The 14,432-nt window shown below is 39.7% G+C and overlaps 1 protein-coding gene across 5 annotated transcripts in view; it reads left to right on the top strand.

Annotated features, from left to right (window-relative positions):
• The window catches only part of COL14A1 (collagen type XIV alpha 1 chain), a 125,449-nt gene that overhangs the window by 12,088 nt on the left and 98,929 nt on the right, over positions 1 to 14,432 (top strand). For all 5 annotated transcript variants that reach the window (XM_038175298.2, XM_072034352.1, XM_072034353.1 and 2 more), the window contains exons 4-5: positions 1,370 to 1,513; positions 4,600 to 4,686. In XM_038175298.2, the coding sequence (XP_038031226.2) occupies positions 1,370 to 1,513; positions 4,600 to 4,686 (231 nt within the window). The remainder of the gene's footprint in view (positions 1 to 1,369; positions 1,514 to 4,599; positions 4,687 to 14,432) is intronic.

Below are 14,432 nucleotides of genomic sequence, written 5' to 3'. Positions count from 1 at the left end.
TGTGTTTGGTGCCTGCTTGACTTGCACTTGTTTGTACTATGTCCTAATTTGGTTCTGTGTTGCAAGGAAGACACCGAGGTACCAGAGTAGGCCAGTGGGGGACTGCCAAGATAGAAGCTTGGAGCACACAGTTATACAAAGAGAATTGGGTTTATTAGGTTTTAAGAAGAGAAATCTCAGGGTAGGTCTTACTGCTGTCTAAAGGGACAACGTAGAAAAGAAGATGACTTACTCTTCTCAGATGTGTGTAGCAACAGTGACAGACAATAGACACAAACTGGGGCATGTGAATTCCAGTCAGATATTGAGAAAAGTTGGTGTTTTCCTCTACCATGAGGCTTGTCAGATATCAGGACAGGCAACCATGAGAAAGTTGGGGAATCTCCACCCTTGGGGATATTCAGAACTCTTTTGGACATGGTCTTGAGTGACCTGTTCTAACTAGACCTGCTTTGAGCAGGAAGGTAGACTGGAGATACAGAGCGGCTGGAGAGAGTCAGCCAAGGGCTGCCAAGATGATGAAGGGACCAGAACATCTCCCTGAGGACAGGCTGAGAGAGCTGGGACTGTTCAACATAGAAGGGTCAGGGAGGATCTTATCCATGTGTATAAATACCTGCAGGGAGGGAGGAAAAGGCAAAGCCAAGGCTCTGTTCAGTGGTGCCCAATGCCAGGACAAGAGACAAAAGGCACAAACTGTAACACAGGAGGTGTTCCATTAGGAAACACTTTCTGTGAGGGTGACTAAACACTGGCACAGATTGTCCAGAAGGGTTATGGAGCCTCATTTCTTTAGACATTTAAAAGCTGTCTGGACATGGTCCTTGGCATGTGGCTGTAGGTGGCCCTGCCTGAGCAGGTGGGTTGAATAAAAAAACACCAGAGGACCCTTCCAACCTCAACCATTCGGTGATTTTGAGAGACATTGAGAGGTTCCTTTCAACCTACATAGCTTCTTATTTTATCACTAATCTTTAGTCTGTACTTCTTGTTATAAAAGGTACTTCTCTGCTTTATGAGTTGGTTTTGTGCTTTCCATAAGCTGCTTCCTCTTATTGATAAATATTGATTTCTGTCTGAATAGTTATGCTGGGTATGTTGGATATTCCATGGGACCCAGGTACAAGGTCAGATTGATTCATTTTAGAGTGTTTATATCCAAAAATCTGGCCTCTGTCTTTGGTCAGGCTGCCTGACTTCTTGCTTTTCTGGGATGTTCTTTGGCCTGGCTGTCTAGATATTTCCAAAAGTGGTAATGGAAGACACTTGGGTCTTTGTAGAGCTCGAGGTAGTTTTAAGTCATTCCATTTACCTTACTGCAATAAAAGCAAAGTTATGTATGTGTCTTTTTTTGTCTTTTCTGTTACAGGTGGAAAAACCAATCAACTAATTCTTCAAAACACTGCTACCAAAGCGATTATTCAAGGTCTTATTCCAGACCAAAGCTATGCCCTGCAGATCATTGCATTCAGTGATGACAAGGAGAGTAAGCCAGCCCAAGGCCAGTTCAGAAGTAGGTATCTTTTATACCTGATGTGCAGAGTATATCAGCTGTTCAGTGTAACTTATGAAACCATAGCAAGCTCTGATATAAAGCCAGATAATAGAAAACCAGTTTCTTCTGTGATGTAAGGCTGACCAGAGTCACAGATTTTTACCTGATGCAGCTGCAGCTGGAAGTCTCGATTAATCCAGTTGCAATTGCACAGGAGATTCTTAATTTGGGCTATTTTTGTTTTTATTGGTTTGGGATTCCTGTCTTTCCTATTCCTGTATGAAATTTGCCAGTATCTCATGGAAGAGAATCTTCAGTGAGCAGAAATAAGAAGGGAAGTGCTATGTTCTGATGCATTAAAAAGTTTCCTTCCTTTCATTCAACTGTTTTTATTCAAAGATTCTTATAGCTGTGCCAAGTGGCTGTTAGTTGCTTGTTCCATGATACTATGAAAGGCCAAATCCTTACTGGTCTTCAGCTGTCAAATATGTTTACAGATTATGCCTAAGACTCTTATCTGACCTATACATATTTTTTGTATGTGTATCATAGTGAAAAGGTAATATTACAAAAAATTCACAGGCAAAACACTTGAGTTTTCATGATTTGCATTTTGAACAGCTCAGTTAAGTATGGTGTCAACTTGGCCAATCAAGACAGAAGTCTTCCTAGCTTTTTGTCACTGCAACTGTGTGTTTTTTAAGTACCATCCCAGTTAGGAAACCCACAAAACCACAGATTACTTTAGCATTAAAGAGCAGCCCACAGAAAGTCGTACCAAGTTCTATAATATTAGGTGTGGTTGCTTTTTAAACTAGCTCTATTCCTAGAAAAAGGAAAAGCAGAGCTGGCAGCTTGAATTAACAACGTGGGGGTTGTGTTCTACTCAGTACTCTCTTCCTTTGCTGCCAAAGAAAACATGTAGCACTCAGTGAGACTGGAGTTTCTTTGACCATCTGATGCCTTGCATGAATAAAACCAGGTACAACATGTGTACAAAGACTTCCTTTCTCTGATCCTCTATTCCATGTTTTCTCTTCCCTTTCTCTGACAAGTAGTCACTGATTGTCAAGATGATAAAAGGTCAAACAAGTCCAAAGCTTTGAGAAAATGCTGCGTTCTAGTGCACTGGAAGTGTGTTTTTAATGCTGTTGTGTTGTAATTGATGCACAAAGCATTCTTCTCAAGTCTACCATAAGATTTTATTTTTAAAAGAGTATTCCTTTTATATAGTCAAGGGTTCTCTTTTATTCTGGCACTGCTTGTAAGCCATTATATATAGTACATAATTAACAAAGGTCACTGGGGAATTTCTTCCTTTAGGATCCAGCCATGAAGACATAGTTAAATTCATTGTGTAAAACTGGTGTCTTCCTGTTTGTTTTTCTTATGTGGTTAGGATTTTGACAATTAGAAAGGGCTTTCCCCAAACCAAAGCTCTCTATCAGCATGTGACTGGCCTATCTCCTGTGAGCGTTTTCAAACTTTTGAACCATTTCTCTGGAGATTTGCCCCTCCCCAGCACTAGCATTAGAAGAGGCCACCAGCACCTCCTTATTGGTGGCTGCTCTTAGCCTTTATTCAAAGGAATGCTCTTAGTTGCTAAGCAATGGCATCCTTTCTGGCCTAGTAGTACTCTGCCAAATTTACTTCTTTTATTTTAGTTGGAGACTTGTTTATGTAAGGATTAAACCCAGGCCTCTGAGTAAGACCTGATGTCGTCACGGCTTTTTCTGTAGCACAACTGATATCCAAGATGTGCTGTGGTAAAAGCTGATTCCTCAGTAAGCTTGCAGACTTAACTTACTTCTGAATCAGTTTCACAACCATTCCCAAAAGACAGAGGTGAGCTACAGCTACACACAATATATTAGTTTGGAACGGAGTAAAAACCTCAGTTACTTTTTTTCACCAGTATCCTATTCTATACCTGGAGTGTGAAGGCTGTAAATTCTGCAAGAGGCTTTCCACACTGAGAGGTTTGGTGATGGTTTGTTGTCTTCATAAGACCTTAAGATAGTCAAGTAATTATATTTTGGGTTGGGACTTGAGAGAATGCTGTTCCAGATACTCCATGTACAGTTGGGTAAATCAGTGAAATTCATTTGGCTTCGGTTTCACTTCTGCAAAACAGAATACGTGTATTGTCCATTTGATGTTGTATGTTTCAAGAGACAGATAACCTTCTTTCACCCTCTCACAATGTTTTGTGAGGGATGTAGCACGGAGAGACTCTCATCTGGGCTAGGATTCAGTGTCTACTTGAAAGAATGTTGGTCACAAGTCTGGGCTACATAAACTAAAGATTTTAATTGGAGTATAATTCTATCTTCTGTGAAATATATTAAATTTTTTTTTCAAGTTCTTCTTGGCCATTGCAGATAGCTGGGGTGTTGAAACCAATTACCGTTCTAAAGAAATTCTGATATTTTTTTTTTCTAGTATGTGACTTTAGCAGTGGTTTTGCCAGAATCTTTCAGACCATGATGGAGTAGATACTGGCTACTATTATAATATCAGGAATTGCTAATCAAGCTGGGTTCTGCTAGGCTGTTATGAGAAACCTGGGACATAAGAAGTGAGGTATTCCACCCACTTGCGGGAGAAGAAATTGTTGAAGTCTGAGCTTTGGAGCAACTCTGCTTTCATGGGAATATTTGGTGCCTTGAGCACAGATTTGGGCATAGGATTTAAGCGGGTTCTTTAAAGAGGATAATATAACAGCTGGCCTATGTGCTTTTGTGCTGGATGACTTGCAGTGGAACTCTGCAGTACTGGACTTTCCCCAGCTAGCTTTGCCAGCTTTCTGGGCTGTATTTCCAGCGCTGGCTCTTGTCATTGTGGGTTTAGATGCTGATGTCACTGTAGTTGGAGTCTCCTGAGTGACGAGAGTCACTTTTCAGAACTTTGATGATAGGGATGGGGGCAGACTTGTAAAAATAATAAACCCAAAGGGAGGGAAAGAAAACCCGGTAACACTCACTTGTCACCTAAGCATATTGCAAGATATGCATGAAACTTCTCTATCTGGAAGAGCAAAATTACACGCTTCTGTTTGCACTGTTTCTGGTTTGACTGATTTATTTTTCCCCTTACTTTTCTAGTTAAAGATATAGAGAGAAGAAAAGAAACAAGTAAATCCAAGGTGAAGGATCCAGAAAAAACAAACGCGAGTAAACCAGCTCCAGAAGGTCAGATCATACCACATAGGACTTGTGTGATATTCTGATAGATATCAGTTTCTTTATTTAACTTGGCCACTGTATAGATTTTATTTAAATGATTACTTTAAATCTGTTTCCCAGGATTAAGTTAAACAGAAGGGAAGAATCAGTATTTTCAGGAATATTGGAGAGTTGCTACAACAGAGGGATTGCTTTTAGTTCTGTGTTCTGTTTTATCACTTTATACAGTAAGCACTAAATACCACTATGAATAGCATAAAAGCAGGTTTTGAACCTGCATTAATAAAAAAAAAAAAGCAAAAAACACCATACTGCCTGTAGTTCTCCACTGGGTGCACTTTGAGTAGTAAAAAAAATAAATATCCTAGCGTGTGTATGCATATTTATATGCATCTGTGTGTGTGTGGTTGTATATTTAAATACAGTTAAATAATCATAATGTATGAAAATCTTATATAATCATGCTATATATATATATATATATTATATATATATATATATATATATATATTCAGATGTATACAGGAAAAAAAATATGATTTCACGTCGTCTTGCCTGCAAGACAGACTTGCAGTATTAACTCTCACCTAAAGTCAAAGTGGTATAGTTTTATAATTATGCACGTGATAACTTGATACCTCTGTCTTAATGTGGGTTTTTATATATGATGAAAGCATTTGGAATATTTTGAAAGGGAATAAAAAGAGTCTGCTTTGTCTAGTTGCAAGGAGCCAATCTTCTGGTGAAATGCAATATTGCTTGTCAGAAGAAGCTCATCTGAAATGGGCAATAGTATCTATTTTGAGCTTAATATGTTTGTTTCCCATTTCTCTAAAATTCAAATAGCATCTTCTTTATGAAGTAAACCCAACAGTAATTATTCCCTTCAGCAGTTATTTATGATGTACAGGACAAGCACAGAGGAAAGCTTGATATGACCTTATTCTCTCTGAAAAAATTGGATGGTTTTGAGGCTCCCATTTCTCCAGTCCCTTTTTGTTCTGTGTCCTGGTAACAAAGTATCAGAGACCTCATCCAAAACTTCATGAAGTCCATGCAATTTTTTTTCCACTTGAGTGATTATTGTCTTCTTACCACATGTATTTGTGCCATGTTGAATTTATTTACAATATACAAGTTTGTTTCCATGCAGCATTTTTTCAAGCCAAAGTACCCTTAAGTTTATGACATTGGGTGCATTGGATAAAATGTTAATTGGCATTTAGTATAGAAGAAGAAAGTTATACCTGCAAGTGTATGATAGGGTAGCGATCTTTTTTTCATGTCTAGAACAAGATCGAGATGGAAGAAATGAGAGAAGCAAAGAAGGAAAATATGATTTGTTTTCTTACCGAAGGACAAGTGATAAAAGTTGAAGGAGGGAAAAATGGGCCTGTAATAGGAAAATCTTGATTAAATGCAGACAGAGGAAAGTGTCTGCCAGACTGTGGGAGAGGATTTATGATTTTTTCATGTAGTAGGGGCAAAAATGCAGTTGGCAAGAGGAGACTGGATCTGCAGCCTCTTCCTCTTCAGGATTCTTGTTTACTTGCAAAGTCTTTAACTCTCCTCCACCCCCTCCAACTTTTTACTCATCTAAACCTCTTTAATTGTATCAGAGCAAAATAGACTTTCATCTAGCACTTGTGAAAACTTATATTTACTGTAACATCTTTTACTAGAAAAATGGGCTATATGTTTGAAAGAAATGCAACATTTACAAATTTCTCAATCAGCAAAATAGACAAAGAAAAACCCCAAGCCTATGCTAATTTGTATGAACTCTTGCTTTTGTTTAAACCCATTCCCAATCCAGCTATACTGAAATGTAAAGTAATAAGACTTCTTTTTTTCCTACTGTCTAGCTATTGCATATTTCTTCCCTTTGCACAGTATAATGATTATTCAAAGTGATGGAGATTCCAACTGAGTGACTTCAGTGGGAGTAGGGTGAAAGTCCAAGCAAAAAAAAAGTTGTGCAGAAATAACAGCATCAGCAAAAAATGCATAGCTGGAATAGAAGTGGATTCAAAATTGATACATAAAGAGAAATGGTATCAAAACTTTACTAGTTTAATGTGTAAAGACTGTTTTACCTCGGACTGAAATTGGATCAATGAATGAAAAAAGTTAATCGGTAAGAGTCTGTGAAAGAAATGGAGTAAAGAAATAAGAGCAAAATTTTATGGTAAAACCATGAAGAATAACTTGATCCTCTGCAGATGTTTGACAGGAAATGATCTGAGTATGACCAAATGAATTCAGGCCAGCAGTTAATTGGTTTCATAACAATTTAGTGTTATGGCTAAATTTGATGGATTTAATAGCAACTCTGATACATTCTATGGCTGTACTATATCCTTGATCAAGTTGGTGAGACTTTAGGAGTTAACACACAATGAAATAAATGGGTAGTATAATATATTATCTGAAAATGGAGCAATCTTTACCCACAAATCAATTTGAAAGCAATCATTGTCTGGACTGGTATTGTCAGGAAATGGCTATGGCTTCTATTTTTGCTTGACTGAACGGATGGCAAAAGCTTATTTAACCATTTCTGCAAGTATTGGTGCCAAGTTTTGAAGTAAGAAGGTGTCTTCTGTGAACACCTGCCCCAAATCTTACAGAAGGATTATTATATAAGATGCTGGAGTGTCTTTGCAAGCCTTACAAAGGCGAAGGTCATCAGTCTGTCTTCTCCATGTGGATAACTGTCTGGCAAAATTCTCCAGTGTGAATATTAGACCAATTTGGCATTTTAGTAGGCTAGATAATTTCATCTGTATGTTTTGGGGCAAAGCTATTAAGGCACAGTAATAAACTTGTTAAAATTTATGGAAAAAGCATGTGGACTCTGTCAATAATACTGCAACTATTAAGGTGCAGTAATAAATTTGTTAAAATATATGGAAAAAGCACGTGGATGCTGCCAATAATGGCAGGTCCAGGGTATGCATTACGATAACTCTTACTGTCTGATCTCTACGTATCCTGTTAATTTTCTTGAAAGGCATGAAAGGCACATCATCATCAAAATTTGTCATTTAGAAATACTTAGCTAATAACTCTCTTCATGATCACACAATATAAAACAGATTTCACTTTCAATTTCAGTGGAACAAAGATTTCACCATAAGCCTTCTACTCACAGAAACCAATTCTTCACTCAAAAATGCAAGATGGATATCTATATTAATGATTCCAGATGGTTTCTCATTCTTCTTTTCTTCTGTGGTTTGGAGAACTGGTTCTGCAGTGCTGTCCCCTATTTGATTAGCAACTGCTTGAAGCTCTAGTTAGCTCTGGGAGGTGTGGGCATCTTCTTCTAACCTCCCAAATCTACCTTTTTTGTGCGTTTCTAAACGAGTTTGAATTCAGTTTATGAAATTGTCAGTGTCTTGTGTGGCTCATTATTAATTTTTCCAGCAGCTTTAGTAACCCAGATTAAATTTTCCATCTGTTGTGTACTGCCCGTTCAAGTAGTTTGAAAAGATTGACTCCTTTTTTTCCTGCTCTAAGTACTGTGCTCTTATCTCAAATAAACCTCCCTTGTATATTCAGTAATGTCATCATGCCAAATTAATTCACCTTTAATGTCTAGCACTCATACATCAAATGTTAACTTCATATTTGATTTCCAGAAACCTCCTCTAGCTCTTCTGAACAACCACTTTCAAGTGCTGAATCTTCTTTCTATATTTTTCAGAACCTGTCAGTTTTCAGCACAGTGATTTATCGCGGCTCTACACTCAATCATGTCAGAAGCCTTTTCTCTTTCTCTCTGTTGAGATAAAGTTCACAGACTCAGCTTCATTCAGCATGCACTGATATTTGGAGAGGTGCCAAGGTTCAAGTACTCAATTCCCTCATGTACAAAGCTCCTTTCTGTACAGTGAAAGGAGTTAATACATTCTTTGCCTTCTCAGATGTTTTACAGTTTCTTAAAGAGCTTCTGCAAGTGATTCTCTAATCAAATCCCTTTCGGGAAGGGAGAATCAGAGTTTTGACTATATCCTGTGGCAAGTATACGACTATATCCTTTCTTTTTAGATTGTTTCAGTGTGTCTGAAATGTTTTTAGCCAACCATTTCAATGAAAACAACAAAGCAGTGAGGGCCAATTTTATCTTTTGTTTGCAAACTTCATTTGGGGGGGTTATTTGTGAGTTGCCATGGGTTAGCCTAGGCTAGCAGCCAAACTCCAACCTACGTGCCTGATCACTCCCCTCTCCAGGAAGATGGGGAGAAAATAGGAAGAACAGGAATGAAAAAGCTCATGGGTTGAGATAAAGACAGGGAGATCGTTTACCAAGTACTATTGCAGGCAAAATACACTTGACTTGTGAAAAAGTTACTTAATTTATTGACAATTAAAATAATAATAATAAAAAACTTAGTGGGAAACACGACCCCAAATATTAAAACAACCACTTGCCTCAACCCTTTCCCTGTTTTCTCTATAATATTTTTTTCCTTCTTTCACTGCTGTGCACGTTATCAGACAATGCAAAAGGCGTATCATTCCTCAAAATATCACGGCATATGTATCTGATGTTTGTCTTATAATAGCTTTTGCAGTGGGGTCATGCTGGTCTTTGGATAGTGATAGAAATAAGAGGAGCAGTAAACTTGAAAAATACTCTGATTTGCTTTCTTCTTCCAGTACCTCTATCACCTCTGCAGGTGAGCCTTGACATTCACTCTGTAGCTCTTGAGTATTAAAGAGTGTTGGAAAAAGTCCACAGAGAAGTATATTAACATGCTTCTCGGTAGAAAAGACTCATCATCTAATTTATTAACTTGTCTTAGTTAATGTCAGATGCTTCAGTAAGTATTACTAGACAGTGTGAAATTAGTGCCATGAGGTATTTGACGAAGCCACAGGAATGAATACCTTCTGAACTTCCACTGCTCCGTTGGCTGTTTCCAAGTTTTACTCACTTCATCCTGGCTAGCATTGCTGCAAATGTTGGGTTTAGTTATGACACTTCTCTATTTTTTTATTGCTTACTGAACTCTGAGGCTACAGAACTCATTAACTGTGTCTTTGTGTAACCTGTAATTAATTGGCCTTATTAACAGTGTTTCCCTGAGCTTTCCAGAGGGCACTTCAGCTTTTGCATTATGACAAGCCAGAAGAAAGAGATCGTAACTATTTTGTGGGGGCATATTTCCCTGGTGCTATTCTTTCTTATATAGTCTTTAGCAGCTTCTCAGTCTTGCACGCTAATCTGCTTCTGCAATCTGAGGCTAAAAGTAAGGTTTACTGAACCTTACTTTTGGGTTCTCTCTCCCACTTTCAATGTCAGTTCTTTTTGTGTCGTGTTAGGGCTCACAGGATCCAGCAGCCCAATATAGCCGAGCAGGGTTGCTGTAGCTCCATGTCCCCACATCCAACCAGCAGCAAAGCTGAGCAAGTAGTCCTGATAAGTACAGTAAAATGCATAAATACATGTCTGGCCACACAGGTCAGCATGAGCAAAAGCAGACAGGGTTCACACTGACAAAAACATCAGTGGCCTCTTCACCTCTCTGGCTGATCAGGATGAAAGCCTGTTAGTGGGAAATGTGATCCCTCTGGTAACTGACCCCTGGATCTCCATTTGCGTCAGCAGACAGACACACACCCAGGCAGCTGGGTCTCAGTTGACCTCCAGGCCAAAATCTCTCTAGACCTGGACTTCCTAGTCCCTCTGGTAGCCAGCTCCTCCAGTTGTCTCATATGGACACACAGATATCTGGCCCAGGCTTAGGGCTGCTTTGGTACATGGCTTCTGAGCCACTTAGCCTGCTGACACCTAGGAGAAGCACCCTTGCTTCTTCTGTTACTGGCACCATGGATGCACGAGAGCTTGTGGCCTGCCATGCCTGCTGCATTTGTTGGCATTTAGGCCTCACTTGTTCCACTTGTTGGCATCACAGACCGTAAGTCACCCAATTTCGTGTGCCTGACTTTGGTAGCTGTCATTTAGACCTACAGCCATGCACACAGAATAGAGAGCTTCTCACCTAGAAAATTAATTACAAAAGGAGTTTAATGAGAAGATGGGACAAGCCCTGTGGCACAGGGCTTGGCTAGGCAAGTGTACTAACCAGCCACCTGCATATGTGGAAGAGACCCTTTTTATTACTTTATCTTTTTATTTTCTCATGGTAGTTCCTTCCCAAATTACCTTGATCCCTCTTTTTCCCTCTCTTTGGTTCCTCCCCTAAACCTATCATGCTAAGACTTAGACAATCCCCAAATACTATTTCCTGCATCTCATAAGTCTCATTATCTCCTAGGCAGTAACCCCATCAGTCTGAAGGGTGCTCTGAAAAGCCTTTCCTTTGGTCATCATTATGGGTTTCACCCTAGGACCATGGGCTGATGGCTCTTCTGTGATGGATGTGGGAATAACCCTGTAAGGGTATTGTTATTCAGGTTCTTCCAACTGGCATTGTAGGTCCGCGCTCCTTCATGTGTGAAGGCAAGCACATAGCCTAATACTCTGTAGGTTCACTTGTATTTTCATGAATGCATTATATTTCTCTCCCTGGAACTGGATTAGAAGCCTGAACCGAGATGGCAAAAAATATGGATTTATTGTATAAGGGTAAGTTAATACTCCAGAATGACCACAGCAGATGGAAGAAAGGGAATTCCATTTCTTCATTGCACAATAAAACTATTGTTCGTGGGCTGTGTTTCTTGTCTGTGGTTTTTAATGTGTATGACTTCTTTTCTGTCTTCTCTTTCCTGCCCCTTTACTCCTCTTTGTTGTTTTTTTTTTCTTTTTTCTTTTTTTTCCCTTCTCTGCAGTCTTACAGCCTGTGAGAGGTTTGTCTTTCTCTGTGATTCCAGGATTAATGCTTTAATGGAATTTTATTGAAATGTAAAATACAACCTCTCATCCTATTTTAACCTCTTTTGACCTATTTACCGGTTCATTTTCAGTTTTTATTTCCAGGTCCCAAAATACATTCATCCAATTTTAAGACATGTGGCCAACTGCAATCAGAGCAATAGAGAAAAATATGATTTTTTAGATTTTTTTTTTTTTTTATCCTATACCATGTGGGTGGTGACCTCCTTTTTATGTGAGAGGTGTTAGCAGACCCAGAACTATGCTGGGAGACCGTGTTTTCCTGTTTTTGAATGCCTACTCCAATATCTAGACCACACTATGATGTAAGCACGAGTTATAAAAATATGTTGCTGATCATGGAAGGTACCAGCAAGATACCCCTGTAATTAACGTTTAGTTTCTGAGGCTGTGCTGGACTTGTACAAGAGGCAAACACTGAACTACTTTGGCCTGAGCTTGCACAGTAGGTAAAGCCCAAGGTCGCCAAAGAGGTATCTTGTAGCTTTTCATAATTCTGTGATTAGTATTTCATAAGCCATGAGTTTTTGATCAAAGTTTCTACTTAACTATTATTATTATTGTTGTTCCAGTGGAGTGCAGTAAAATATTGAGGGGTTGCTTGAACTAGATGTAGCCAAATTTACAACAAAGCTGACAGCGGTGCAGTTGTATCATCCACAACACTGGTATATGTGCTAGCCTGCTCAGAACTAGCTAGCTCAACGATGTCTGCTATATCCCCCAATACAAAGTGTATACATGGCCCTGGCTGTTAGTTTTTAGCATTAGTTTCTTAGATACTGCAGCATGTAGATGGATGCATTTCCTACATGGGAGATGTGAAAAGTTCTTTAAACACTCTGTAGTACTTCAGCATGATAGGGTTCATTTTTGGCCATGTGTAAATTAAAGTTTGCATTGAAGAATAAAGTAAAGTTTAGAATTAGTGATTGCATTTGTCTAAATATTAGGGTACAGCCTGCACATCCTTAAAGGATGTATATACATCATACCGAGACTTGAACATTTCACCTTTGCAGCATCTGTAGGGGGAATGTGGATGCATCACCTTGTTGTGTATGAAGCAGGGTGCGTGTTTGCTGCCATTTAGCTGCCTTCAAACTGGGTACTCATGTTTTGTGTAGGCTGTTATAGTTACTTCAGGACTCCCTTTTTTCTTTTTTCTTCTTTTTTATTTTTTTTTTCAGTTTACTTTTGAGTTTTGTGGTTAGCAACTAGTGGAATATTTTAGTAATTTAGTAGAAAAATTACTTTTCAGCACCGTCTTGCAAGCAGTAAGATGGAGTCCCTTGGCTGACCTGATTGTGAATAGGTTTTGTGTGTGTGGTGTACACCTGCTTGTAACATTTGCTGCTCAATTAAAGGTAATATCAACATAAAAATAAATCTATTATCCATGTGCCTTTAGGGGGATGACTTCAGATCCCCATGCATCCCTTGAGAAGACTGGGAAGTGCTTGGATCATGCTGCCATACTCTTAGAACATTTTGGAGCACCACAAAACGTTGACAGGCATTTTTAATTGTGCTTCCCTCACCACACTCTTCTCAGTACTCTGAGACTGCTCAGCCACAGGAACAATATTATAGCCCCATTTTGATCTTTCTCACTTTTACATTTGGATAATATCTAAGGCTTTTTTCTACTGAACCTTAGCTCAAGTGGAGGATCCATGATGCGTTCATCTCAGCTCCTGCTAATGGAAACAGCACCTGCCCATCTGGTCTTTGCCAATAAGACTCTCGCTTGGACCTTGGTGTGTCAGTGACCTCACTGCTGGTCAGATCACCATCCTGATGTAGTGCTAAAAGATCTCTGCTCCAGACTCCACTTAGAACCTGCCCAGCAGCTCTATCTGCAGTCCCCATCCTTGCTAGGTGGGCAAGGCATGGTGGCTGCTTTAGACAGTGATTGGTTTCTACTTCTACTACACAAGAGATGGCTTCTTCCTCAACTTCAGCTGATGCAAATACCTGGTTAAAAACAGGAGTTGAAGACTTACCAGAATATAACACTGCTTTCTTTGACCTTTGAATTTAGGATATCCCATCCAAGCCAGGTGGAATTTGATGAGAGGCATCCTTTCAGTTTCCATGATAGTCTGTAAACCTATGAGCCACTATGAAGAGCTTTGTACACTTGGAACTCCTTCTGAGTCACTGGAGGACATCCAGAAGGACTCTTTTGCAGGGAAACTCTTGAATAAACTCCCTTTTACCTTCTGGAAAGTTTAGCTCACTGTGCTTTGGATGATCAGTGTTTATTCCAAGAGTTCGTCCTATGAATATCTCTGGAGGACATAGCTAAGCCTTTTTATCCTTTGACTACTTGCAACTTGGATTTCCTTTTTCAATAGCAATGCTTTTATAGACCTGGCCACAATTCTTCAGCAGACTCTTGCTTCCTGCCTCCCACTACTGGAAAACCTGATAGGAAATATCAGTACTGAGATGGACATTGAGAGCAGCCCTGAGGAGAAGGACCTGGGGGTGTTGGTTGATGAGAAGCTCAACATGAGCCAGCAATGTGCGCTTGCAGCTCAGAAATCCAACCGTATCCTGGGATGCATCAAAAGCAACATTGCCAGCAGGGCGAGGGAGGGGATTCTCCTTTGCTCTGCTCTCTTGAGACCCCACCTGGAGTGCTGTGTTCAGCTCTGGAGCCCCCAGCGCAAGAAGGACATGGGAATGTTGGATTGAGTCCAGAGGAGGGCCACAAGGATGATCGAGGGGCTGGAGCACCTCTCCTATGAAGTCAGGCTGAGGGAGTTGGGATTGTTCAGCCTGGAGAAGAGAAGGCTCCAGGGAGACCTTACAGAGGCCTTCCAGTACCTAAAGGGGGCCTACAGAAAAGCTGGGGAGGGACTCTGTGTCAGGGAGT

This window comes from Anas platyrhynchos, chromosome 2 (genome assembly GCF_047663525.1).
Source record: "Anas platyrhynchos isolate ZD024472 breed Pekin duck chromosome 2, IASCAAS_PekinDuck_T2T, whole genome shotgun sequence".
NCBI classification, from domain to species: domain Eukaryota; kingdom Metazoa; phylum Chordata; class Aves; order Anseriformes; family Anatidae; genus Anas; species Anas platyrhynchos.
Note: the sequence above shows the minus strand (reverse complement) of the source record. Positions and strands in the feature narration are given on the sequence as shown.